A 26,506-nucleotide genomic window follows, 5' to 3' on the forward strand; every position below is an offset into this window, starting at 1 on the left:
CACCGTTAAAAAGGCTATATTTGCATATTTTGATGCTGTCAAAGAACATGGCACTAATGTAGCATAAGGAGTATTCTTAAACAGAAACATCACAGTTTTCAAAATCTAAGGAGGATCAAAAAATAAATGCTAAAATTTCATTTATAAAAAGAAACAGGGAACAGTTATTCCACTAGCAGAATAATTAAAGCACTTTCTAGTGACATTTTTATCAGCGTATTAATTCAAAATTGTAATTTTGAGAAGGAGTGAGTCTATCTACATAAACACCAAATGCATTCTAAATGCTTGGTATTATCATAATGACTAGAAATTAAATTAATAATGCTAGGATAGTTAAAAACCTGATGTAACCTCCTTGAATCTTTTCTATCTACATGAATTATTTCTCATTCTTGTTGAACTTTCACCATGAACTTCATTTAGTGTTTTAATTTTTCAAAGATCTTAATGATTCTTCAATTTTGGGAATGTTTCACTTTTGAAAGTTACCTTCAAGAGGCATTTATAATTATTTTGAACCCATCAAGCATTTTAACAGCTGTAGGGCCTGAATGTACAGCACATATACTGTACACGTGTATAATCAAGATGTTTTTGGTAACTGACTTGCTATATTGCTGTATTTTCCTGTATTTTACAACCAAGTTGGCTGAGCTAACTAGATACTATTTCAATACTGAATGAAGAGAGAGAGAAGACTGTCTTTTCAGCGAAGTTTTAATATCTGAGCAGTGTTTCATAAAATTAAGACATCCATAAGTCAGGGGGAAATGTTTCTAATCTCATACCAAAGAAGACTTTAAAAGCACTACAAGAGGTTGTGGTAAAGAGATTCCTTAGGGAGAGTTCTTCATTTCTTTTCTTTTCTTTCAAGTATTCATCAGATGGCCAATAAATCTAATCCTGCTGATTGTAGTGCCTTTAACAAGACATAGGGCAGCAGGCAGTCTTGCTTTCAACAGGTATGTGCTATTGAGGGCTTCATACACTCAAATTTAGAATTTGGTTTTCTGATGTATGAGTATCCAGAGTAATTCACAGAGTGGATATTTTCCCCAGGAAGTGTACACATGATCCAGAAACTTAAACAGTATGCCTTGTCCCACGATTTGGTAAGCTTTGGTTTTTATTGAACAAATCCTCAGGTCTCTTTGTTTCCTAGACTATATCACACCTTAAAAAATGATTAGGATATGCAACTGATTCTGAAACACTGCAGAAAACAAGGCAGATTGTGCTTTGCTCAGGATTTGCTTTCCCTGCCAAAACATCCTGCTACAAAAATGCCACTGTGGTGTAATCTTTGGCCGCAATAGCTGGGGCATCACTACACCCAGACAAGATTTTATAAAGGTTGTGCAAAACAACCACCTTCTCAAAGCTGGTATCTGTGCTCTCAGACTTGCGTTCTCATCACCCTTTTCCCCAGATCTCCCCAAACCCAAGTCTTGAGAATGGAAAAGAACATGGCAATGCTAGACTGTCAATTTCCACAATTAATTAGAAATCATATAAGTTTTTCATTGTTTTTTAACTAGAAAACTATAGTGATATGTGTTAAAAAAAAAAAAAAGAAAAGGGAAACTGTGCCTTACTCATAGGCATCTTGGCTTCATGGATCTTGTATTTTATTTTTGTTTTTAGAGCAAGTCTCCACTCAGAGATTAAAAGTGCATTGCTAGCATTTGGCCTTGGTTTCCATGTACTCACTATGGAGGTGCTTGCAGTTGCTAACTAAATCCCTGTATAGTTAGCTAAGGCTGTCCTTGTACTGAATTTGTAGCTCTTAATATAGTTCTATCCCCTTAGTCTTTTCTTGGAGTAGTTCACTGGACTCAGGACAGATATGAATGGACCCAATTCAGATAACAAATACAACACAATCAAACCTCCTTGGACTTTTGGTTTACTTTTCTTATACCAAAGAGGGAAAGAGTGATCAAATTTTAATAATAAATGTGCAGACACATAATAGTAATACATGTAATTAAGAAGAATTTTCTCTCCTATAGTATTGGGTTGGCCAAAAAAAAATTCCTTTGGTTTTTAAGTAGAAATATAAGACATTTTTTTCATTTTCAGCAAGAACTTTATCGAACGACATAGTCACCATTTTGTTCTGCTACTTTCTGCCATTTTTCAGGCAACTTCTTAATTCCATCTTCTAAAACTTTTTATCTTTTTGAGCAAAGAACTGTTCTAGGTGCCCTTTACAGTCTTCCAGGGAATTGAAATTTTTTCCATTAAGAGAATTTTTTAAAGACTAAAGTAAATGGAAATCAGAAGGTGCAGTGTCTGGTGAATACAGTGGAGGAAGCAGAACTTCCCAGCCAAGCTGTAACAGGTTTTTCCTGGTCATCAAAGAAACATGCAGTCTTATGTTATCCTGATGGAAGATTATGTGTTTTCTGTTGACTAATTCTGGACACTTTTCCTTTGGTGCTGCTTTCAGTTAGTCTGAGAGCAGTACTTGTTGGAATTATTTTGTTTTCGGAAAGGAGTTCGTAATAGAGGACTCCCTTCCAATCCCACCATATACACAATATCACCTTCTTTGGATGAAGACCAAAGAAGGTGATGGTTATGGTTCTCTTCTGTTCTGTATCATTATACAGTATCTACTTTTCATCACCCTCACAATTTGTTTTAAAAATGGAACATTTTCATTACATTTAACTAATAGAGTCAGACATGGAAATAGAGGGTTTTTTTCCTGTTTAACTTATGAGGAACCCAAACTTCAAAGCAATTAACATAACCAAGCTTGAGCAAATGATTTTCAATGCTTGATTTGGATATTTTGAGTATGTCACTATCTCCTGTGTGTTATAATGTTGATTATTCCCAATTAATGTTTTGATTTGAGCACTATCAACTTCAACTGGTCTACCTGACCATGAAGCATTGTCCAGTGAGAAATCTCCAGCATGAAATTTTGCAAGTCACTTAGAACATGTTTGATTAGTCACTGCAGCTTCTCCATATACTGCACAGATCTGCTTTTGCATTTCTGTTGTGTTTTCACCTTTCTTGAAGTAATAAAACATAATGTGCACAAAATGTTGCTTTTTTCAAACTTCCATGTTTGATATTAAAATGGCTACACAAAAAATGCGCTAATTTTAAAAAGTTTAAAAAATGTACATTTATATGACAACTCTGACAATACAACAAAATTGTTTTGAATGGTGTTAAAGACAGCTAAGCACTACTGGAGCCACTTTATGGGAAAAAAACAAACGAAATTTTTGGCCAACCAAAAGTCTTTTGTTCTCTCTGGCACATCTTGGGTCTGACAGATGTGCCTTCTACCTACTAATCATTTTTATTAACCATTAACTAAGCAAGTGGGCTTTCCAGTTGGCTCAGTGGTGAGGAATCTGCCTGCCAGTGCAGGAGATGCAGGAGATGCTGGTTCGATCCCTGGGCAGAGAGGATCTCCTGGAGAAAGGAATGGTTACCACTCCAGTATTCTTGCCTGGAGAATCCCATGGGCAGAGGAGCCTGGCAGGCTGCAGTTCATGGGGTCCCAAAGAGTCAGACATGATTGAGCATGCAACACTCAAAACAACACTCACCTAAGTAGGTTTTGGGGTTTTTTTTTTTTTTGAAATTTTAAAAAAGGCAGGGATTGCAATATAGATCCTTAGAATTAGGTCATTTAAAATGGTTTTTCCTGATAAAGCTTGGCAGGTGAAATCCAAAGGTACTGACTTTCCTCACCAGAAAGGGCTCTCTGTTTGCCTTTGCTGATGGTAATTTATTAAGAATATATCCCTTTCATTTATAGCTGACTTCAGGGAAAGCAGGCTTCCTTTTATAGTTTCTACCTCAGTAGCTTTGGAAGAAGTACCCCTTGTTCCTATATTCCTGCCTAGATTTGTGTTTGAGTTTTATCTTACACATCAGTTCATCTTTTAACCATTCTGATCTCTGCCATGCAGAGCCCTTTAAAAACTTTCCCTTCTTTGAGAAAAGGTCATAAATAAGGGATATTAATAAAAAGTAAAATGAGGACATGATTCCATCTGAGTAGTCTAAGTGTGTGTATATGCCACCTCAAGATTCCAACAATCGGCAGTTACTCATTTTCTTAAATGACTTGTATTATGCACCTTTATTTGGCAGTCAAGGTGGCCACACTGTGTTGTCCCCCTCATGCTGCTTTGTACTAGGTGTTGAAAGGACAGGATGAGAGACAGAGAAAGAGAACAGCTTTTACAAATGAATCTTAAGAGTTCTAGTGTCTTTCAGAAGCAACAAATCATTTTTAATCTGACAGCTCCTAATTAAATTGATTGTGAGATAAAATGCACCCAGTAAGTGTCAGGCTCACATGAGTTAAAACGCCTGGTGGGTTGTGAAAGGCATTTAATGCTCCTAAACCTTTCTGCAAATGGATGCCCTTGAAAGCTCTCCTAGCAATGAGTTAAAGATCTCAGTTGGGGGCTGCTGACATGTTGTAATGACTATAATTTATAGCATACCAGCTCCATACTACCCTTTGCCCCACCAGGGTGCTTCCTGAAGTTGGTAGGGCTAGAAGGAAAAAAGGGGAAAGAGAGAAAAAAAGACTCAAGGGCCCTTTTAGCATCATCTCTTCTATCAGCTTAGACTTTCGGGGCCTCTTTCAGAGGCTAGTAACTTTCAAACTGGACATGTCTTATTCAACTTCTAGTGATTTATACCATAACAGTATAGTTGCTGACTTACATGGTCAGTTATTCCAGGTAGGTTGGCAGAAGCTCAGAGAAGACTAATTAAATTAATTAATTCATTTGTTCATCAGTTATTAATTGAGCATCTATAATGTTCTAAAAACTGTTCTAAGCACTGGGGTCATATGAATAAGACAGACTTCTTATTTCATGGGTTCAATATTCCCTCGGGCTAGAAGGGGCAAGAGACAAAAAAGGGATAGAAAACCAAGTAAATATATAGACAGACAAGAAAATGTTGGATACAATATTATTTATAAAAATCTGAAATTATCTTGTTTCTTTCCCTTGGCATGAATAACTTTAAGTAGAAAGAGCTATGTGGCTAGCTGAGGTTAGCTGAGTCCCTAAGATTGAAATAATGAATAGGAGGGGAGAAAGGAAAGAAGGGTAGGAACCCAAAGACAGTATTCTTGTAACATATTGAAACAGATATTCTTGTGTTGTTCAAAAGTTTTCTCTAAGTATCATTTTGGTAGCAAAATTTCAAAATAATTGGAACAATGACAGCATTATTGAAACAAGCATTTGTTTAGTCAATAGGTAAATCTGAAAGATGTATGACTTCTGATATGATCGTGTAATAAAAGCAAAAAGTAATGGAAACAGCATTGCTATAGAGGAGCAGAATGGATTTGGTTTGATCTGGGTTCAAATTGTGACTGTGGCTTTTCCTGGCTCTGTGACCTTGACCAGGATATTTACAGCTGCATGTATGCATGCTAAGTCGCTTCAGTCATGTCTGACTCTATGCAACCCTATGGACTGTAGCTTATCAGGCTCATCTGTCCATGGGATTCTCTAGGCAAGAATACTGGAGTGGGTTGCCAGGTCCTCTTCCAGGGAATCTTCTGGCCCCAGGGATTGATCCTGAATCTCTAGTCTCCTGCATTGGCAAGCAGGTCTTTATCACTAGTACCACCTGGAAGCCCTACTTTACAATTACTTCATCATAAAAATGGTACAGAAATAACATGTTTCAGAGGCTTATTGTAAGAAACAAGTAAAATAGTATTCATAAAGTGTCCAAAATGATACCTCTGCTATAAAAGAGCAGTGAGACATCAATAAAGCAGGCCTTGTTTTTATACTTAGTCATAATTCTAATTTTATGTACATCATACACTATCACAATCAATAAATCATAATGTCAATTCTTAAAAAATCCTCAGACATAGCTAGAAAAAAAGTGTCCTTTAAGGACAGTTTCATTCCATTACTGTTAGGTCAAACAAAGGGTTTTGCCTGAAATGGAAGGGGTTTTGATTTTGTGTGTTCTGGATCAAATCCGGCATAATGTTCCTTTGAGTGTGGCCACTATTCAAGTCATGGCTTTTGAGGCTTTGTGATACTATGAAACAACAACTCAATGAAGGATCAGAGGATGGAAAATTCAAGGTTGATTCATGCATTTTAAAGTGTGAATGTCTTGTAGCGTCAGATACAAAGTGAAGCAGCTAGCGCCAGGGAGATGGTAACTCAAGAGAACAGAAAGACCTTCATTTCAAAGAATGAAAAAAAAAAAAAAAATCAACAGCTTAATCTCTCTAAAGCCTCAGATTCTGGCAGAAAAACTTACACTGATGAAAAGAAGTAAATGAAACATAAATGACTGGACCAATTTCCCCCTGAAATCACCAGGTGGCTATATACTATCTCCAGCCTCTCCAAGGATGTCTTTGAAAATCTTTCCTATAGAAGCCCTTCTGGATCCCAGAACTTAAAGAAAGTCTCAATACTTTATGTTTTGTTGCAGAATAAACAGGGAAAGGTTATGAAGTAAAAGAATCTTGTATAGTCTACCATGAACTCTCACATGTTAAATGTAATTTTTGGTTAATGACCCACCTATACAAGTCCTTGGTATGCTACAGGTATCTAGTTTATTATGCATAGTGTTTAAAGGTATTGCTAAAGAAATTAACTCAGGCCCTGAATTAGGAATGGGTTTCTCTCTTTTTCAGTTTTCTGAAAATAAGAACCAATTTGCCAAATTTCAATTTATGGTCCGTTCCTGGCAAATGTAATCACTTTGAGTATAAGATCTTGCTTTTCCATAAATTTTCTTAGGAACTCACAGGTTATCATGTCTCTTTTTCCCCTTCAAAACCCTTTCTTATGGTATCTGGCACTTCTGTGTACCGGGTGAAAAGAGAGTTGACAAGGTGGCAAAACGAAATTGCCATCTTTTGTGGTCAGCCAGTGCGGTGAGCATTCGGCCCCTTGAGGTATTTTTGTGCAGCTTTTTGGAGAAGCATTGCCTCGTCTCCACTGAACTGATAACGATGAAACTTCAATCCCTGTTACCTTCAATCATTTTCTTATTGTGCCAGCTCAATGACTTTTCTTCAATTCCAGTTTTCTGGCACTGGGTCTGGCAGAGACTAGGGAAAAAAGAATGCTTTAGGTGTGTGTTGCACTGAACTTCACTTTTAATTCCCCATAAATGTTCAATCTGAAGTCTTATTCAGAGAAAAATTGTGTTCGTATTTGTGGCCAAAAGGAATGCAGAAAAGTGACAGATGTAAGATGAGAGAAGAGGCAGCCTTTAATCATTTTGTTGTCAAAGCAGCTTTGGATCGTCCTTTGATGAAAGCACTTTCCCTTGCTGCTTATGGAAAACTAGAGACTCGTTCTCTTGCCCTTTGCAGATTCCTTATCCAGGCAGTTTAAATCCTGCACTAAATATGAAACTTCTAAACCCTAGATCCTTGTTACAGAATATTCCAGTTTATATTAAATCATTCATATTGTGGAAGAATTGGATCTCTGCTCTAACTGGGTAGAGACTCCGGTGACTCAGTTTACACATAATCCTCGTAGAATGGACGGCAACATTTGGTAAACCCCGGTGACCAAGGAGCTCATCTTCATCTGCGATTGGGCCAATTGCATTTCACAGAGACGCTAAGCATTAAAGCATATAATGTTTACAAAGTAAAAGCCTTTTCTCCCTTAATCCCTGCATGCCTGTAATTAAGCAGGAGAGTTAATTTTATGTAAATCATGCATTACTGTAATTGGGCGCAAGTGAACATTCATGTACATCTTATTTAAAAGAGAAATATAATGTTATTATATGGATGCTGGTGCAGTGAAGTCTCAACCCTCTGGGGGACGTCGACAACATTGCCGGCTGTTTACAAGGCTTGGTCTGGGAGCTTAATTATAAGTCGCTGGGTTCTGTTGGTGCTGTCCTGTGAACAGTGGAGCCACGTGCTTTCAGAAAGTCTAAAAGGTGGAACACTGGGGTTTCTCTTCCTATTTCTCCCTTAACTTCCACTTTATCGAGCCATCATTTTTGTCTTTCTACTCAACTTTTCAGACCTAAAGAATCCTCTCCAATGGTTTGCTCCTCTTGGCAGTTCTGACCTGTATTTCCCCAGGCAGACCACAGATGGTTTGTCTTCTGTAGGCAGGGGCTGGTCTGAAGCAGACCAGCCTTTTTTCGCACATTTTTTCTAAGGCTGCTCAGGGCTGCTTTAAGGTCTTAAAGCAGGATTTTCTCTTGCAAGTGTAGCCAGATCAGATAGTACTTATGTGATGGCCACTGCACTGCTATAGCAGGAGACAGAGGGCTCGCCTCTGGGTGGGGAGGATAAGCTATTCCTTTGTTCTGTATCGAGAGAGCAGATCCAGTGCTTTGCGACAAGCTTGTCCAGCAGAATATAAAGAATCTGATCTGCATATCTTGAGGTTAAGAATTGTGAGGAAGAAAATATGCAAATAACAGGACTTTTATTTTAAACATTTCTTCTCCTCACCCGGAGGCCTGAACAATCATCTTTGGCGTAATGCCTTGGCCTCATTCTGCCTGGCTTGCCAAGCCAGCTCCTCACCTCCCAACCCTGTACACACAGCAGGTTGGTCTTCTGAGACTTCAGGGCGAGAGACCTTCCCAGGGCACCACCTTCCTGCCCTCTGCTCACTTGCTGCCACCACATACGCCTGTAGTCCTGCTTAAATGCTTTAGATGTGCTTCTTTTTAAGGGACTATTTGAATGAACCATCTCTTATACTCTTCTTCCCATAACTGCCCCCTTCCTCCCAATCCAGTTGTTGGCTGTCTCCTTCCCTCTCACCTTCCCCCAGCCTTTGATTCCTCTCTCAGCTCTTTCTTGCTCCTTTGCTTCTTCCCCATCCCGCATATTGTGTTTTCTCACTCTGAGGTCTTACTTGAAATTCCATTGGTCAGAGGTTAGAGATCTAAACAGATGAAGTAACTTCTAGCTAAGAATTTTTTTTTAAAATAGTAATTAGGAGGTAAGTGTGTTCCCTAGTGGCCATAGCATTTTCTCTTCATCTTTGTTCTTATAAAGAAATCCCTTGACATACCACATAGTAAAGCCTGTTAGAAGAACAAATGGTCTTTACAGGTCTAATTCATCCAATAATATTCAGTGCTTTTTTATAGTAGCTAACTTCAGCACACTTGATGTGTGGCACTAATTTATGCATTCCTTTAAGTGATATAATATTCTTATGCTATTTTTAATTAGTCAGTCTTGTGCTCAAGCTTGAAAGTTGGTTGCAAGTAACTTTATATATAATCAGGATATATATTTTTTAATAAATAAAAAATAATAAGTACTATAATTATTTAATGTGTTATTTAAATGTTATTTAAATATATTTAAAGTGTTATTTAATGCTGCACTTTTATGCTACCTGCTGGTTCTGAACCAACTTGATTGCCTCACTTAAGGCCAGTGAGTGACCTATTACTCATAGCATACAAGGAGGGAAGAAGAGCCCAGTGTGGGAAACAGCACAGAGGTTAATACCCTTATGAACTGACGTTACCTGCAATGTGAATTTTTGTAGCAATGACAGCTTTGGCATGAGTACCTTGAAGCTAAATGATGGTGAAATGGCCAAACCCTTCTCTAGACTAGGAATTACAGAAAGGCTTGTGGTTGTTGCTGTTTAGTTGCCAAGTCATATCCAACTCTTTGTGACCCCACAGACGTAGCCTACCAGGCTCCCACAAAGTGAAAAGAGAAACAAAACATCCTCATGGTGAGTGGAGGGTAAATCTGGTCTAGCATCTCTAGATCTACTTAGATTCAAGCTGATACAGGGACAATTAAGGAGAAACTCTGGAGATGAGGTCACACGCTTTGGATGGATTTGGAAACTGAGAATAGCTTACCAATAGTATGTGTGCTAGGACTGGAAGGGTCCCTTGTAAATAGTGTGGGACATGGTGGGAAAATAGTGTTGTGAGGACAAAGAAAGATAAGCATGCAAACAGATGGCTTAGAGATCCTCATCTAAACTTTTTGAAGGCCTCACTGATTTGCAACTAAACATGATTGAAACTTACACAAGAGCCACACCATATATCTGTGTTGGTAAGTTGTGCTTAAATGACTGTGAAGCTTTGTAGCTTATTATTATGAACATTCAGTTTATTAAAAATTCTTTTGTCTTATAAAAACCTCAACGTACATTCACCAATATTATCTGAAAGGATATATGTCAACACCTTGGTGTTTATCTTTTGTCGGTGAGATTAATTTATGTGTTTGGCTTATCTACATTTTCTAATTTTGCCAGTTAACCAAGTGTTATTTATGTAATCTATTTATTACTAATTTGCTGTACTGTGATGACAGTTTGGGTCATTACTCTCTGCTTTGTTTTCATAGCCTGGCTTATAAAAAGGTCTTTGTTTTCAAGGTCTAAGCCCAGGGATATGTGGCAGAGAAGTGTTTTTACAGAGGATGGAGGCTCCATGAGGTGAAGGAAAATGGTGGTTGGATCTGGAGAAGCGGAGGAAGCCTGCAAGGGGAGACACCCATGGGGAGGCAGGCCACAGAGCTATCTCCAAATGTGCCCTGCAGAATGGGTTGACCGCTCAAGGATGCGTGCTGAGAAGCCACCGCCTCCAAGATCACTGTGGGTAAAGCCTCTTGTAGAAGGAGTGTCTCTGCTGAATCAGGAAGACTGGCAGGTTTAGCAGTGGCAGTGGGACCACTGGGAATAGAGAACTAGGACTGTCCCAGTCCTCTCTCCTATAATACTTGATATTGGACTCTCAGTAACTCTGAATTAAGTTCTTATGCTAGATTGAGTTTGGTTACATTCCCAAAGTAAGAGGACAAGTGAAATTGATTTTTGTCTAGATTGAGGCTGGAAGAAAGCCTGCCTCTGACCTGGTGGGTTGCACATCATCCCCGCCTTCCTGATGTTGCCTTCGAAGGGCCTTTCTCATTTACATATTCACGCATAGGTTATTAAAAAAAAACAATACCATTACCTTATATAATCCTTCACACTTCATATAATATGGATGCTCATATAAAAATATCAATTAATTCAATGAAAGGTTCTTGTGATTGATATCCAGATGATTAATTATGTAAGTGAAACATCTCCTCTAATTGAGGAGCAGCAACAGCTGGTGCAGTGCTGCATGGTTTCGGAAAATGGAAGTAGCCTCTGAAGATAAACATTAGTAGAGAGTCTAATGTGACTTTGAGATAATCTCTGTCATATTTCAGTAGTCTGTACTGACTTTTCCTAGAGGATTCATGAAATCGAAGAATTTGGCCTTGCAAAGTTGCTGCAATATTGACTCACTCATCCTGTGCCTAGAAACACATGAGAGGCTTAACCTCTTTTAAAGTGAAAGAATGATCACTCCTCTTGTTCAGACATGATGCCAGTGGACCTATTTGATAAAAAAAAAAAAAAAAAAAGAGGACCAGTATTTTTTAACTCTATATTGTTTTGTTTTACCAGAAACAGCTCTCTTGTCCTGAAAGAGACAAGAAATGCTCCTTTGAGTGAATGTGATTGCTTGATTCCTTCTAACTCTAACCATATGACTCCCATTATGCCTTATTTAACTGATGACATATGGTTTTTCCTTCTTAATTACTTTTACAACAAATATTTATTATATCCCTAAAAAATCATTTCTGTACATTGGAAGTTCACACTGTGTATGTCCTTGTTCTATGCACAACATGGACTTCCTTGCTTATCTCTTATAACAGTTATACTGAGTGTGGGAAGCATTTTTCTCTTGATTTTTAAATACAAGGCATAAAGTAATTAGGTGTCTTGCCCAAGGTTAAGTAGTTCATCAAGTGGAATTTAGACTGGGACCCATTTGTGTCTGGCCTCAGAGGCCAAGTTTTAAATACTACCCTCTCCTTGAAGGGACCCAGTCCCCCTCAAACTCAGTCATCCTATACCTCATTCTATTTTTAATTTCTAAAATAGAGTTTAAAGCTCTCTAGCTTCTGGGTGTTTTGGACTGTTATTTGATTAATCCTCACCTCCACTTCTGCTAGAATATGAACCCGAGTGTAGAGATCTCTCCACTTCATTGCTACAGAACAGCACCTAGAATGGTGTCTGGAATGGCATAGGCATGTTTGTCCAATAAATGGAAATAATTGGCAGGACACTGGTTTTCTGCCTTCTTGTTCCCAGGCTAAGAGAAAGACTTACATGGAAAATTAAGGAATAACATGAAAAGTACCCTAACAGAGTTAGGAAGACAGCTAAGGAAATCACAGAGGCCTTGCTGATAAGCTGTTACTTGCTCTGAGTATTATGGAGAGAAGAAGGGCATGGAGAGAGCAAGAGTAGATAAAATCTCAGAAGCAAGAAGTCGGGGTTTGTGTGGAGAATGATGAAGTTGTCCTATGTGTCTCACAGCCTGTGAAGAGTCACATTACTCACCCTGGAGGTTCCTCCTGCAGGGTCCCCAAGGACGCTGAGCCAGCAGTTATCATAGCCTTTATTACACTCTTTATACTTCACTATTTACCTCCAGTCTCACCAATGAGGCTGCAAGATCTTTGATGCAAGGAACTATGATGATTTGATCCCTTTTAGACAGGGACTTTGCCTTAATTATTTTTGTCTTCTCATAGCTTATTATGGTGCTGGTACTTGGTGGCCCTCAGTACCTGTATTGGGTCAGTCATTTTCATTTAGTCATGTGTGAATCTTGTGACTCCATGGACTATAGCCCACCAGGCTCCTCTGTCCATGAGATTTCCCAGGCAAGAATACTGGAGTGGATTGCCATTTCCTTCTCCAGGGAATTTTCCTGACCTAGGGATCAAATCCAGGTCTCCTGCATTGAAGGCAGATTATCGATTGAGCCACGAAGGAAGCCCAGTACATAAATGTGCTGTGCTTAGTCATTTAGTCATGTCCAACTCTTTGTGACCTCATGGACTGTAGCCTGCCAGGCTCCTCTGTCCATGAGGATTCTCCAGGCAAGAATATTGGAGTGGGCTCCTATGCTCTCAGGAGATCTTCCCTTCTCAGGGATCAAACCCAGGTCTCCCGCACTGCAGGCAGATTCTTTACTATCTAAGCCACCAGGGAATCCTAGTACATGTATAATGGATAATAAATGGACAACGAATGAATTAGTGGTGAATGAAGGAATGAATGAATGACATAGCTTAATAGCAGTTTGTTTTAAAAGTTTTGAATTTAAGTTGAGCAGCAAAAATAGCTAATGTGGTCTTAAGTAGAATAACAAAAGTATAGTGCCTGGTTTCCGAGTATCTAGAATCTTGGAATTTCAGAGATTAGAAATGATGGGGAAACTGAGACTAGACATGTGAGATGACTTGCTCATAATTCCATCCCAAATTTGTGGTCAAAGTAGGATTTGCATTTTGAGATCATGACTCAGTTAAATTTGCTTTCTACAAAGTTTGCTTTCTACAAGTTCTAGCATATTCTGTGCTGGTCAGACCACAACTGTAGCAGAGGTGCAATTCTGAGCTATACACTTAAAGATATATTGCTGCAAAGTAGCATCTGTCCAAGGAAGGATGATGCAGATGCTAGGGGAAGGTGGAAACCATATCACGTGAAGATGAGATGAAGACAGTATGGATATTTCACCTAGAGAAGAAAATGCTTACAAAGAGTTAGAATGTACTTGCCAAAGTGAGTGGGAAAACATAGTATATCTGTTCTAATATTTTAAAATATATGTCATTGTTCCTTTGCTCCAGAGGAAAAACAGAAGCCATGTGTAGAAGCCATAGAGAAATAAATTTCAACTCAATATGAAAAAAATGTTCTCAAAATTAGAATTGACCAAGAATAAAATTCCAAGTGATAATATATATGCAAGAAGAGGGTAGATGATTATGTCAGGATGAGATTGTGAGTTCGTTTAGAGGAGAGGTCATATTTTAGTTGTATTTCCCTAAGACCTTGAATCATGCCTGGTTTGGTTTTAGTTGCTCAGTCATGTCCAACTCTTGTGACCCCATGGACTGCAGAACATCAGGCTCCTTTGTCCATGGGATTTCTGAGGCAAGAATACTAGAGTGGATTACCATTTGCTTCTCCAGGGAATCTTCCCAACCCAGGGATGAAACTTGCATCTTCTATACATGTCTCCTTCATTGCATGTGGATTCTTTACCGCTGAGTCACCAGGGAAGTCTCTGGAGAATGCCTGGCACATAACATATGCTCACTTAAGATTTGTTATGCATCTTTTAAAAAGAATTCTTTCATGGGTTGGGTGAGCATGGAGGTGAATAGGAATATACTGTATCATGAACTCAAGGGCTTTTCTAACACTTAGGTTTATGATCCTTTGATGGGCAAAGTAATGTATCAATATTTAATGAAGCAAGTCATTTCATGCTCTTACAAGAAAAAGTCAGTGGAATTGTTGTTTCCTTCAAACTCTTGTAAGCCCTGTGATGTTGCATTTTTGTTCCTCCCTTAGGAGAAGGAAAGGTTTGCTACAACCCCTGTCTTACACAAAGGTGATCACAGCTAGTTATATCTCTGTACCTGGTGATGAAACTAAAATTCCATGTGGAAGTTTAAATAGACTTTGTTTGTACAAATAGCCTACGACCAATTTTTGGAAACATGTGAATGATGGTTATGCCTATAGATTCACTTTTTCAAGTGATGACTAACCTAGAAAAGCAGATTTTTCACAGAGTCCTAAATCTTATTTAGGCTGTCACCTTTAAAAAATGTTTTAACAAATATCTTAAATATCACTTCAGGAAACTTATTTTTCACTGAATATTTTATTTTCAGAATGTGCTGGTTTGACATTTGTCCTTTTTTTGTGTGTGGCCACAGAAGTGTCATTCCTTTCAGTTTATGCAGAGGTCATTTGAAGGAGACAAAGAAAGCTTTATTTAGATTACTGTGTTAGCCACAGAAAGCTGTGAAAAACTAAATAATAAGGCAATTATTTGATTTGTTATTTTCTTCTTATTCCTTGAGAATTTTTACAGTTTATTTTTTCCAAAATGGTCATGCCTATTTATATGCTCAAAAATCTATATGGATTTTCCACTAAGGTCTTTCATATGCTATGGGATTAATTTTCATTCTTATCATTTATATATATATATATATATATATAACACATTTATCTGTTTTTATGAAATATTATCATCTTAGTTCCATTTCAAATAATGCTGCTGCATAGTTATTCATGAGGTATTTGGTTATGATTCTAACTTATTTTTAAAGAACCATATACTATAAATATAGCAAGGTGCTTCTGAGAATTCATGATTTGGTGTTACCCACTTAATGATGTTATTAAAGTTTTTCCCTAGTTGTTAATTCCATGCACCTAAATGGAATAGATTTTGTGCTCTGTGCATTCCTAATGTGTAGCTTGTTCAGGACCTTTCAGATATATGCACTTAACTGGGAGAGTCTAAGATATTTCCCAAATAAAAGCCAATGTCTTTTTTCCCTCTCCTTTATGAGTTATAAAACACTTTTCCTCCCCTTCTTCTTTGATTTAATTTATATGCCAGAGGTTTTTCTGCTCTGGGGATGAAAATGGAAGACCAGGGAAGAAAGTTGATGAAACAGAGATGATTCAAAGATCTGAAATATTTTATCCTCACTTGATATAAAGTAAATTATTTTTTCTCTTTTCCAATAACCATCATTTTCCTTGATCTTGGGATCACTCAAAACCTAGCCACTGAGTCCTGTATAAACCAATGCTTTGTCTCAAGATGTGGAGAAAGATAAAATACTGATACCTATACAGAGGTATTAGCTTGATTATATTTACAGTTATGAGATACCGCAAATTTAAGAATGCCAATTTTTTTCTCATCACTGAGTATTTATTATATATAACAAATACATGGGAAAGAAAAAACTATATTGTGTGATATAAATAGTTTATTTACATTACAGAAAAAACATCAAGACAATGTATACTATTTCAAATATATCCATACATAATCAAATATAGCTGTAGTACATGTTTTCATTGGTGTAGATTACCACAAATGCAAGGCAACATGTGTAGATCTCTTGTCTTATTCTTTTGTCTATAATACTGTATTGTGTAGTCCAAGCTTTCGGTAGTCCAGCCACTGTGCAACATGCTCCCCTTAGATTAACCTCGTGGACGCTCTTGTTGTGTTGTCTGAACTGTAGTGCCCTGTATTTTGCTTCTGTCTGTGAATTCTGTTGCTTCTGGGGCATTTCCTAGAAGGTTGGAAAGTTTACAAATCTTAGTCCAGTGCTATTACTACCTGAAGTCCAGTCCCACAAAAACAGAGTGAAGTTGTAGATTAAGCAAGTTATTAAAATATTTCAGATGTAAGAATTTATTATTAGCAGAAGCTGAAATTATTTTGTAAAAGGTTTTTGGTTTTGTTTGTTTTTGCTTCTCCTTGCAGTTGTCTTTAAGCGTCTATTAAGGAGAACTGAAGAACAGACGTGGACGTTCAAGAGGAATACAATTTACCTAGTCCTTAACTGCTTACTCATTAAGGCAGAAAGAATGACTCAGCACAATGCAATCAAGCAAGTGTGAGCCCATCTAACCTCACGTTGAAGGTCTTCAACAACTTTATATCTTAAACGTCCCAAGGGTGAATATTATATTGACATTTCAATGCTAAAAGTTTAAATCTTATCAAACCGGAGAATGAGCCAACTGTTAATATAGGATCTGTAATGAAAAGGGATATTGTTTTGGTTCAGCCTAACATCATTTTTGTATGTGAATAGTATAAGCTAGAGACATAAATTGGTACTGATTATTTAGCTTCTATAGAAAGCTAATACTCAAATCATTTAAAGAGCTCTGTACTTTTATAATATAGCAATGCTTTGATGATACAAATAAAAATAATAATATAGAGTTCATATAAAATCATATTATAACAGCCTATAGAGTATCAGAAAATGCATATTCACATATATGTTCATATATGAATAAATGTATATAGTATATAGATATATGATTTTGGGGGGGAAGTAGATCTGTCAAAATGAACATGGAGCTGGAAGCCACATTCCTCAAAAGTAAAAAGAAGATAGGTTTTGTTTTCACATGGAAAGTGAAAACAGATGTGTGCCTTAAAAGGTAGCCAGCCTAATGTGGGGCTCAGTTTAGGTTATCTTGAATAGCAGAATACAAACATCATGACCAGTGAAAGGGGCAGTATGAGTGATAATGAAATGTACAAGCTCTGATACTAGGCGACCTCGACTTCATTTCTGCCCTGATTGCTTACCTGTGTACATTCAGCAACTTGCTGACTTCTCACACCTCAGACTGCCTGTCTTGAAAACGGGGATAATTGTTCCCTCTTCATAAAGTTTTCACATGTATATTCACTGTGTGTGTGTGTATACATATATGACACACATACACAGACACACACACACATAGAGACACACAATTTCTGGGGAGATAAGGACCCTATGTATCCCAGTTGTTTTTATTATGTATGGAAATAAAACTATGACTAATAAGACTTTTAAACATCTGCTCAAGCATTGAAAGTTCTGCATTTTTGTTAGTACATGAAGTAGCAAATCAAATTGTTGCGATTAGATCTATTACATATGAATTTCATTTTTCATATGCTGATATTGCTTAGATATTAGAAGGCTCAAGACCCTTGGTGTAATATGGCACACCTTCCTGTGTTTAGATGCTTTTCTATCTTCTCTTTTATACTTAGTGTTTTTGGTTTAAGTTATTTTTACACTCCCCAGAATCTATTTTAATGTAATCCATTGACTCACTTGGCATCTAAACATGAGAGTCGAGTTGATGAACTCAACTTGGTTTCGAGTAGCACAGAGCTCCCGTCGATGATCTTCCCCTTAAGCCTTTAGGCCAGGGAAGGATTTATGAACCACATTTTGTCTTTTTCAAGAGCAAATGCCACACTTGTCTTCAAAGAAGATAGCATGATACAGATACTGAGACATATTAGGACTTTTATTTTCTACAGATGTGATACTTTTATTTTCTTGTCTTCTGAAAATAATTTTTTGGGAAACATTTTGATTTACTGTAAAGCTGCACAAACGATTGAAAGTCTAAATGCCTTGTGAATTTGGCAGAAACCTTGAAAAACTTCCTTGGAACTCTTCTCTTGAGCAGAGTGAAATTATATCAGAACAGAATATCTTCAATAACATTTCTGGTTAGACCAGTACATAAATAATATACATTTGGTCTGGAATCTACTTCTTGGTTACCATGAATTTACACACTAATGAAGTTAAGCACTTACCCAGCCTCTGTCCTTTACTCCAAGCCCAGAGTCAGAGATTAGTAATTATTCTTTTTTTTTTTTTTCTGTTGAAACTGGATGAGATCTCTGTATTTCTCTCAACCCAACTCTCCAGGAAATAATTACTCTTTGATTGTTCTGGGGTTTGATATGAAAGCTGCTTGTGAAATTTGCTGTGTGTTTCCATGTATCAAAAGTTTTCATGTATTACAACATGATCATTCTCATTACAATTATTTTCTTTGATTTTTGTGCTTAAAGTTATTTTGCTAAGTTAAGATAAAAATGTATTTGTTATTTAGACCAAATAAGTTAAAAATGGTTATACCTGAGAGTTATACTTAGAAATATAAGTGCTATAAGTGAGAGCTATAATTTAATATTTTTCTAGGTCTTCTATAAAATCTATTCTGATCTTATTTGGCACGCTGAGGTCTTCCCAACCCACGGATTGAATCCGGGTCTTCTGCATTGCAGGTGGATTCTTTACCTTCTGAGCCACTAGGAAAGCCTGAGTAAGGAAATGCTGGTCATTTAAACAGACTGTTACGTCTGAATGAAGACTGACTTTTTATAGTTAAAAGTAAAGAGCATATTTAAACAAAGACTGGCATTACACATTAGAAGAGGAAAGAAAAGGCCTTTGCTTAGAAAATAAATAATCCTCATCAAAATGCAAAAACAAGGAAAATAATTTGTACCACTCCAGCATGAATGTCATTGTCTTTCCATTTGGCTATTCAAATGTTATGATGAAGAAATAGGACTCCAGAAAATGGATGGTTGCGGAGTCCACAAAGGGACTTGGAATTAGAGTGATCTGACTGAGACAAGGAGGAATGATATATCCCTTTATGCGGGTGACCACTGAGTATAGCTACTGACCTTGTGATGCAAAGAACCACCACACAGATGACGGCAATCTGAATCGTTCCAATCACAGCTGCGATTAAGACGTACTGAAATCGGACTGGGCCAGGAACAACATAGAGTACACTGTAATCCTTTTTTTCACAGTGTTGTCCAGTATAACCAGCATCACACCTGGAATAAATGATAGCATCCAGTTACCTAAAGCTGCTGTACTCATTTTTATAGTTGGCCTATGGCCATTTCTCTTCATTTTGAAATTAAGGCCTTTTGTTTCCTTTTCCTGCTCTGAAAAGATAGTACTTTGTAGATTTGTTTATCAAATACTTATTTTCAATAAGATCTCTTTTTGTTTTTCATTTCAAAGATATATGGTTTCTTTTAATACTTATAATAATAGAGTTTGAAGATAGGGAGATGATAGAAGCCCAGGAATAACTGTTCTTTCTATTTTTTTCAGGTGAGCTTTACATTTTATTTAACTTGCTCTTTAATTAACCTAAGTCAACATAATTACTTGAGAAAAGGTGTGTTTCTGATGACATGAGTATAAAAAATAATGCTATTTATTAATTTTTTGGATAAAGCATTCTCTATGCAACAGTTAGAATGTGTTAAAAAATATGTTAGGGCCAGAGGTACAGCAAGACTGATTTCTTTAATTTACTGTTCATAAAGTTGTCTGCTTATGTTAGAGAGTTAAATTTCTGTAGTAAAAAGGTAATTACAATGTAGGCAATAAGGTTTGGCAAAACAAGCCCATGTGTATTCATCTGAGAATGAAGACTGCCTCTCTGTCACTCAGCCCTCATCAGAAAGCTCAGGTAGATAGTGTTAGAATTAGCAGCTGACCATGAAATGAGGGAACAGCTCACACAAGAATAACACTAGTGGGGATCAACTTGTCATTGACTTTGTGCAACTGTTTTAGTACCTTACTTTGAATGTCTCATAACTATAACCTAGACCTTTGGTTTCTGCATCGGAAGGGTTTAATAATGACAACTCTGCTGGGAATGACAGAGCAGTGGGAGCAACTTCTCAGTCTGCCTGGCTCTACTGGAAGGCAGGTGCTGGTGTGTTCAGTGAAGGAAAACATGAAAGGAAGACAGATCTTGAGAAAGAGAGAGAGAGGAAGGAAGGAAGAAAGAAGGATAAGATGAAGAAAAAGAAGAGGGAGGGGAAAAAGATGAAAAGGGGAGGGGGTGAAGGGAGGGAAGAGAAAAAGAGAGCGACACTCCTTTCCCTGCACAGCAATATGCAACCTATTTCACCATTTGCTACTTGTATATGCCATTATTTTGGAAAAGATGACCTACCCAAAGCAACCATGTTATCTTACATAGAGTAAGGCCTCATTCAGTCATTTGAGAAATATTTGTCAAGTCTCTAATCTGTGCCAAGCACTGCTCTGCATCCATGGGAAAGAGTGGTGAATGAACCAGAGGAGGCCATGTCTTTAAGGAACTTGTAATGCCCAAGATACAATTTTAAATTTGACCAGCAGAATGTATATAATGATGCGTTACATAGTACTTGCATATGGAAGGTACACAGATATTGTTTTCTTGTGTGTGTGTCTGTGTGCAGGAGAGGCAGAGAAAAGTGTGGCTGCTGATCACCAACTCAGGCAGAATGCCATCCAGAATTTAGTTTCTATATTTTTACTTTATGCATGTAAAAGTTAAAGGGTGAAAACCTTACCTGCAAGACGGCTCCTGCATATTGATAGAATGTTCACACTTCCCGTGCATGCAGAAGCCATTGTAGTGTTCTGGGCAAGGTATGTGGTGTTCTCTGGCACTTTCTTCTAATTTGTTAGCATTCTCTGTGAATACAGACAAAAGCAACATCCCCTGTAAACACTTTCTTAGCCTGGTAAGATCAACCAGGATATTAAGAAGCAAAGCTACAGTAGGCAAAAAATATTTAAAAGGGTAAGAATTAAAAGGCCATGCTTCAGAAGAAAGACGGAGAAAGAACTGAAAGACAGATGTCTTTGCAATTGTGTTTAGAGATGAAACTGCAAAATTACCCAGTGCTTTTCATGCTTTTATGTAATTTCCTACATCTTTAAGAGCCAGTAATGTTTCTGTGTGTTGTCAGACAGCTTTAACTTTCCTTGTGTAGAGACAGTACACTGATCATAAAATAATTCAGGAAGAAATATCCCATTTTGTGAATTTCAAAACCCCCGCATAATGTCCCTAAAAGTAAATTGCTGCAGTGCCTTGACACTCTCTCCATGTGGGAGCTTAAAAGTTAAAATATGGCCGTGTTCAATTGTTAAACAGAAGTTTTCCAAACCAAATGCAAATTTCAACAAATGTATTCTTTCAGGCTTTTTTCATCTACAGTGAACATGAATTTTCCTAGCACCCGTACATTTTCTTATTGCCTAAATAATGCTATTGAAAGAGCAAATGTTATTTCAGAATCACTTATGTAGATCCTAACACAGTATTTCTAAATGCTGTGAGTATATTCTAATTCATAATATTTGGCCTATGTTTGCAATGTCACGTGAAATTTAAATTTACAATAAAGAAAAAACTTGTGTTCTAAAATGAACCCTTTCCTCTGTCATTAAGCCTTGTTTTCTCATATTTCTATAAAGATAGTAAATATTTTTCCTGACCTTTGCTAGTTTAAATACATTTGCTTCCTGTTTGTAATACCATCTCTAAGCTGTCTTTTGATTCTGTATATGTTCGTTTTATAATGTAAAGTTTTGCCTTTTTTGAGTTTCTTCTATAATCTGAGACCTGATATACTTTAAGATTCTTGCCTGAAGTATGAGAAATGTAAATCTCTTGACTTTTCACTTTCCTGGTGGTCCAGTGGTTAAGACTCCAAGCTTCCAATGCAAGGGGCACAGGTTTGATCCCTGTTCAGGGAGCTAAGATCCCACATGCCATGTTGCATGGCCCCCAAAGTATAAAAATAATAATGCTTTTCAGGACCACAGTAATTGGTCAGCAGTATGGGTTTTTCCAGCGATGGAAGATTGAGAATAAATTACTATTTTTATGAAATAGATTATCTCCTACTATTTCTATATAGGGGTATAGCTTTTCTTTTATTACAGTGCATTCTTATAATTTTTTACTGACCATTATGTGTGCATGCTAGGTCACTTCGGTCGAGTCTTGACTCTTTTTGACCCCATGAACCTGCCAGGCTCCTCTGTCCATGGGATTCTCCAGGCAAGAACACTACAGTAGGTTGCTGTTCCCTCCTCCAGGGAATCTTCATAACCTAGGGATCAAACCTGGGTCTCCTGCGGCTCCCGCACTGCAGGCAGATTCTTTACCACTGAGCCACCGGGGAAGCCCCTTACTGTCCATCATAGATGATGACTATATTCATCATGAGAAAAAAAATGTACCTTCAGTATTAGTGAAGTAGACAAATGTATTATTTATGTTTAAGCAGAGCTATAAAATACCTTTAAATTTTAATACCTAGGGTATCATCTGAAAAATATTAACATTTGAAGTAAATTGTTAAATATGTTACTTGCTTTCTTGTATAGGAATATTTATGCACATAGGTATGAGGGTAATATTTCAAATTGCATACCCAAAGAATAAAGGACTAATCATAAGGATGCTGAAGAGACTGGCGATGGCATTTCAGCCATTCCTTTGTTTTATATGTGTGTCTCTTTACCTATTTAGGTGATCTTTTGTTTGCATTGTAATATTTCTACTTTGATAATTACTATTAAACTGCAAGAACCACTTTCATAGAAAAGATAAACATATATAACTTTCTCTTTTGGTTTCTTCCCTTCTTCCAAGTTACCATGGTGTTTCTGGTAACAAATAGTGCCTACAGGAAGCAAACAACACCCAAATTAAAATGGATAGTGTGGAGTCAGATTTCCAATATGGGCGTATGTGACCAAAATGGAAGCAGGATGACAGCAGGATTTGGATACACCTTCAGAGGGCTTGTGGTCATTCGTGAAGCCATGAAGACTGGACTCATCCCATGCCTTGGCCAGGAGGTTACAAGCCAGAGTGGACAAACTGCACACCTGCTGCTGCTGAAAGATTTTTGCCAGCCTCACTGCTGATGTAATGAACCAGCACTGATTTACACTCTTATTTCTGGATCTTCTCCCCATAACAAACCATTCAACATTCTATTTAGTGTTCGTTAGTAACTCTTCAGTGCTTCTGCACACCTGCATGTAGGGGAATTTTCTCTAACTTCCCTACATTTCACGTATATACTGTGATTTCAGTTGTAGTCTTATTCAAACACATTTATTAGGGCTATCTTTGTGTTCTGTCAGTTGCAAAAGTAGATGAAGAAAAGAAGATCAAGATTTTCTTAACTCAGATTCATTTTTAAGGCTATTTTATTTTTAAATCTGTCCCTCACCCCATACTGGTTTTTTTTTTTTTTTTCTGAATTTGTACCATGTCCACAATTAAGAACTGAAGTTTAAGGGCAAAATGAGAGCTTGTCTGAGTGGTACTGTTGCCTTAGTGTAGCTAGAGCTGAATGTTTTCACAAAGTTCATTATCCAGACAGGATGATCAAGTGGGAGGGGAATAGTCTCCATCATAAAATCTGCTAATTAGTTTACACCATTCCTTATGAGCTTGGAGTGCTCCGTTACACTGCTCACAGGATACTGTCAAATAAGAAAGTTAGATTGAAAATAAATGAGTAGAAGAAATGATCTCTGGGCAAGAAAATGAGGAATCATCAATATATGTCAACAAATTTATAGTCAACCCAAACAAGCAAACCAGTTGATTGAAAACCTGAATATATAACCACTTCTACTAATGCAATAGACATGTTTCAGAAATGAGATTTGAGTGTATTAAGAAGAGTAGAAACACAGAAATCTAATATACAAACCAAATGTGTGTATGAACCATAGTGGGTATTTGTGATCCTGATGTTTATGCATAGATACTGAAGCAATAACAAATCATTTAAAGATTTTAAATCATAGAAAAATGATACTTTGGAAGTCTGTGTGTTTTCTCCAGTGGTTGATGATTTACACATCAACTTCTCTCTTCTCCATTTAAAAAGAGATTTAATGTAAGGGTTGTGCTCCTTCTTCTAACAGAGTGAGTGATGATGCTAGAAACTTTTCATATCTTTGTTTAAAATCTTTGTCCAGTTTGCTGTTTTAAATGTTTACAAATGGTTTGCTCTGAATGAGATCCTGACTTCTTAAAGGAACGATTTCTGGTATAATCTGAGTGACTTGCAGCAGAACTCATAGGGCTGCATGCCCATTGCTAGTCAGCATTCCGGTCAAGAGCTACAGAAGAAGGCTGCTTTAAAACACAGCTGCATGTATGGTTTCTGTCCTGATGCTTTCAGGGAAAGAGACATGGCAAGCTGAAGAGACAGAAGAAATGGTGAATGGCAAAACCTTGCTTTAATCACAAGTCTAGTAAGATAAGTTGACAGAAAGTGGACAGAGCCAGGCATAGCAATTCAGAGACTTAAATCAGTACAGCCCAGAGTAGGGTGTGTGTATGTGTGTGTTTCTCACTACCCCAACTTTCTTCCCCCAAAGTTAGAAACAAGATGTCATTCAGGAATTAATCTGTCAAAGCAAGACATTATCTACTGAAGCAGAAATGTGACTGTAAAATTCAACTAAAACTATCCCTATATTTGAAGGAAGGATGATTTCCTTAGGATAAGGGTTCATTCAGTTCAGTTCAGTCGCTCAGTTGTGTCCGCCTCTTTGCAACCCCATGAACCGCAGCACGCCAGGCCTCCCTGTCCATCACCAACTCCCAGAGTCCACCCAAACCCATGTCCATCGAGTCGGTGATGCCATCTAACCGTCTCATTCTCTGTCATCCCTTTCTCCTCCTGCCCTCAATCTTTCCCAGCATCAGGGTGTTTTCAAATAAGTCGGCTCTTCTCATGAGGTGGCCAAAGTATTGGAGTTTCAACTTCAACATCAGTCCTTCCAATGAACACCCAGGACTGATCTCCTTTAGGATGGACTGGTTGGATCTCCTTATAGTCCAAGGGACTTTCAAGAGTCTTCTCCAACACCACAGTTCAAAAGCATCAGTTCTTCAGCACTCAGCTTTGTTTATAGTCCAACTCTCACATCCATATATGACCAATGGAAAAACCGTAGCCTTAACTAGACGGACCTGTGTTGGCAAAGTAACGTCTCTGTTTTTTAATATGCTGTCTAGGTTGGTCATAACTTTCCTTCCAAGGAGTAAGTGTCTTGTAATTTCATGGCTGCAATCACCATCTGCAGTGATTTTGGAGCCCAGAAAAATAAAGTCTGATACTGTTTCCACTGTTTCCCCATCTATTTGCTATGAAGTGATGGGACCAGATGCCATGATCTTCGTTTTCTGAATGTTGAGCTTTAAACCAACTTTTTCACTCTCCTCTTCCACTTTCATCAAGAGGCACTTTAGTTCTTCTTCACTTTCTGCCATGAGGGTGGTGTCATCTGCATAGCTGAGGTTATTGATAAGGGTTAGAGCTTGGCCAAAGAAGCATCTGAATGTCATGTTCTGTCATCTGTTCCAGTGCTCTCCAGGCTTCTGGGCCCTGAGAAGCCAACTTTAACTAGTAAACCCAGAGTCCCTAGCTGCCGATATGGCTGCACTAGACTGTTAGTGTCTGATGCTATAAAATATTCACTTAGTCAACAAACCAGTTCTCTTGTTTTGATGTTCTGCTTCCTAAATAGTCTTAAAATAACTGGACATTTATGCAGCCTACACATTGGTAATGGCTTTGATACTACCGCCTGGCCATCTTATCCGTTTGACAGTTATATATTTCATTGGAGTGAACTGATTGGTTCTGAGTTTCCATGCATGTTAGGGGCACAAGTCATCTTTCTTCAGCCTACTGAATTCTGAGGGTTTGTAAGATCAAATTTCTGCATCTAGAGGCTAAAGGACCAGACCCTATCCATGGTGCATCATAGTCTGAGAGGACTTTGCGGGCTGGTAAGATGATATTTCTCTGGAGATATTCCTATTTTGCTTTAATCAGAACTTTTTTTAAAAATATAATTTTTTAAATTTGTTTTTGGCTGTGCTAGGTCTTTGTTGCTGCACAGGCATTGCTCTAGTTGTGGCGAGCAGGGGCTACTCCCTAGTTGCAGTGTGCAGGCTTCTCACTGCAGTGCTCCTCTTGTTTCGGAGCACTGGTTCTAGGTGTGCGAGCTTCAGTAGTTGAAGTTTCCAGGTTCTAGAGCACAGGCTCAGTACTCGTGGAGCACTCGCTTTGTGTTCCAAGGCATGTGGGATCTCCCTGGACAGGGATTGAACCCATGTCTCTTGCATTGGCAGGAGGTTTCTTTACCACTGAGCCACCAGGGAAGCCTCAGGATTTTCTTTAGGATATG

General features: G+C 37.8%; 1 protein-coding gene across 1 annotated transcript in view; it reads right to left on the reverse strand.

Moving 5' to 3' along the window:
• Positions 1 to 16,110: 16,110 nt before the first annotated feature.
• TMEFF2 (transmembrane protein with EGF like and two follistatin like domains 2) overlaps positions 16,111 to 26,506 on the reverse strand; it is a 289,338-nt gene continuing 278,942 nt past the window's right edge. Inside the window, exons 8-10 of the mRNA XM_068968943.1 lie at positions 20,833 to 20,956; positions 19,144 to 19,302; positions 16,111 to 16,207 (exon numbers count right to left, since the gene is read on the reverse strand). Coding sequence (XP_068825044.1) covers positions 16,111 to 16,207; positions 19,144 to 19,302; positions 20,833 to 20,956 — 380 coding nt within the window. The remainder of the gene's footprint in view (positions 16,208 to 19,143; positions 19,303 to 20,832; positions 20,957 to 26,506) is intronic.

Source organism: Capricornis sumatraensis, chromosome 3, assembly GCF_032405125.1.
Source record: "Capricornis sumatraensis isolate serow.1 chromosome 3, serow.2, whole genome shotgun sequence".
NCBI lineage: Eukaryota > Metazoa > Chordata > Mammalia > Artiodactyla > Bovidae > Capricornis > Capricornis sumatraensis.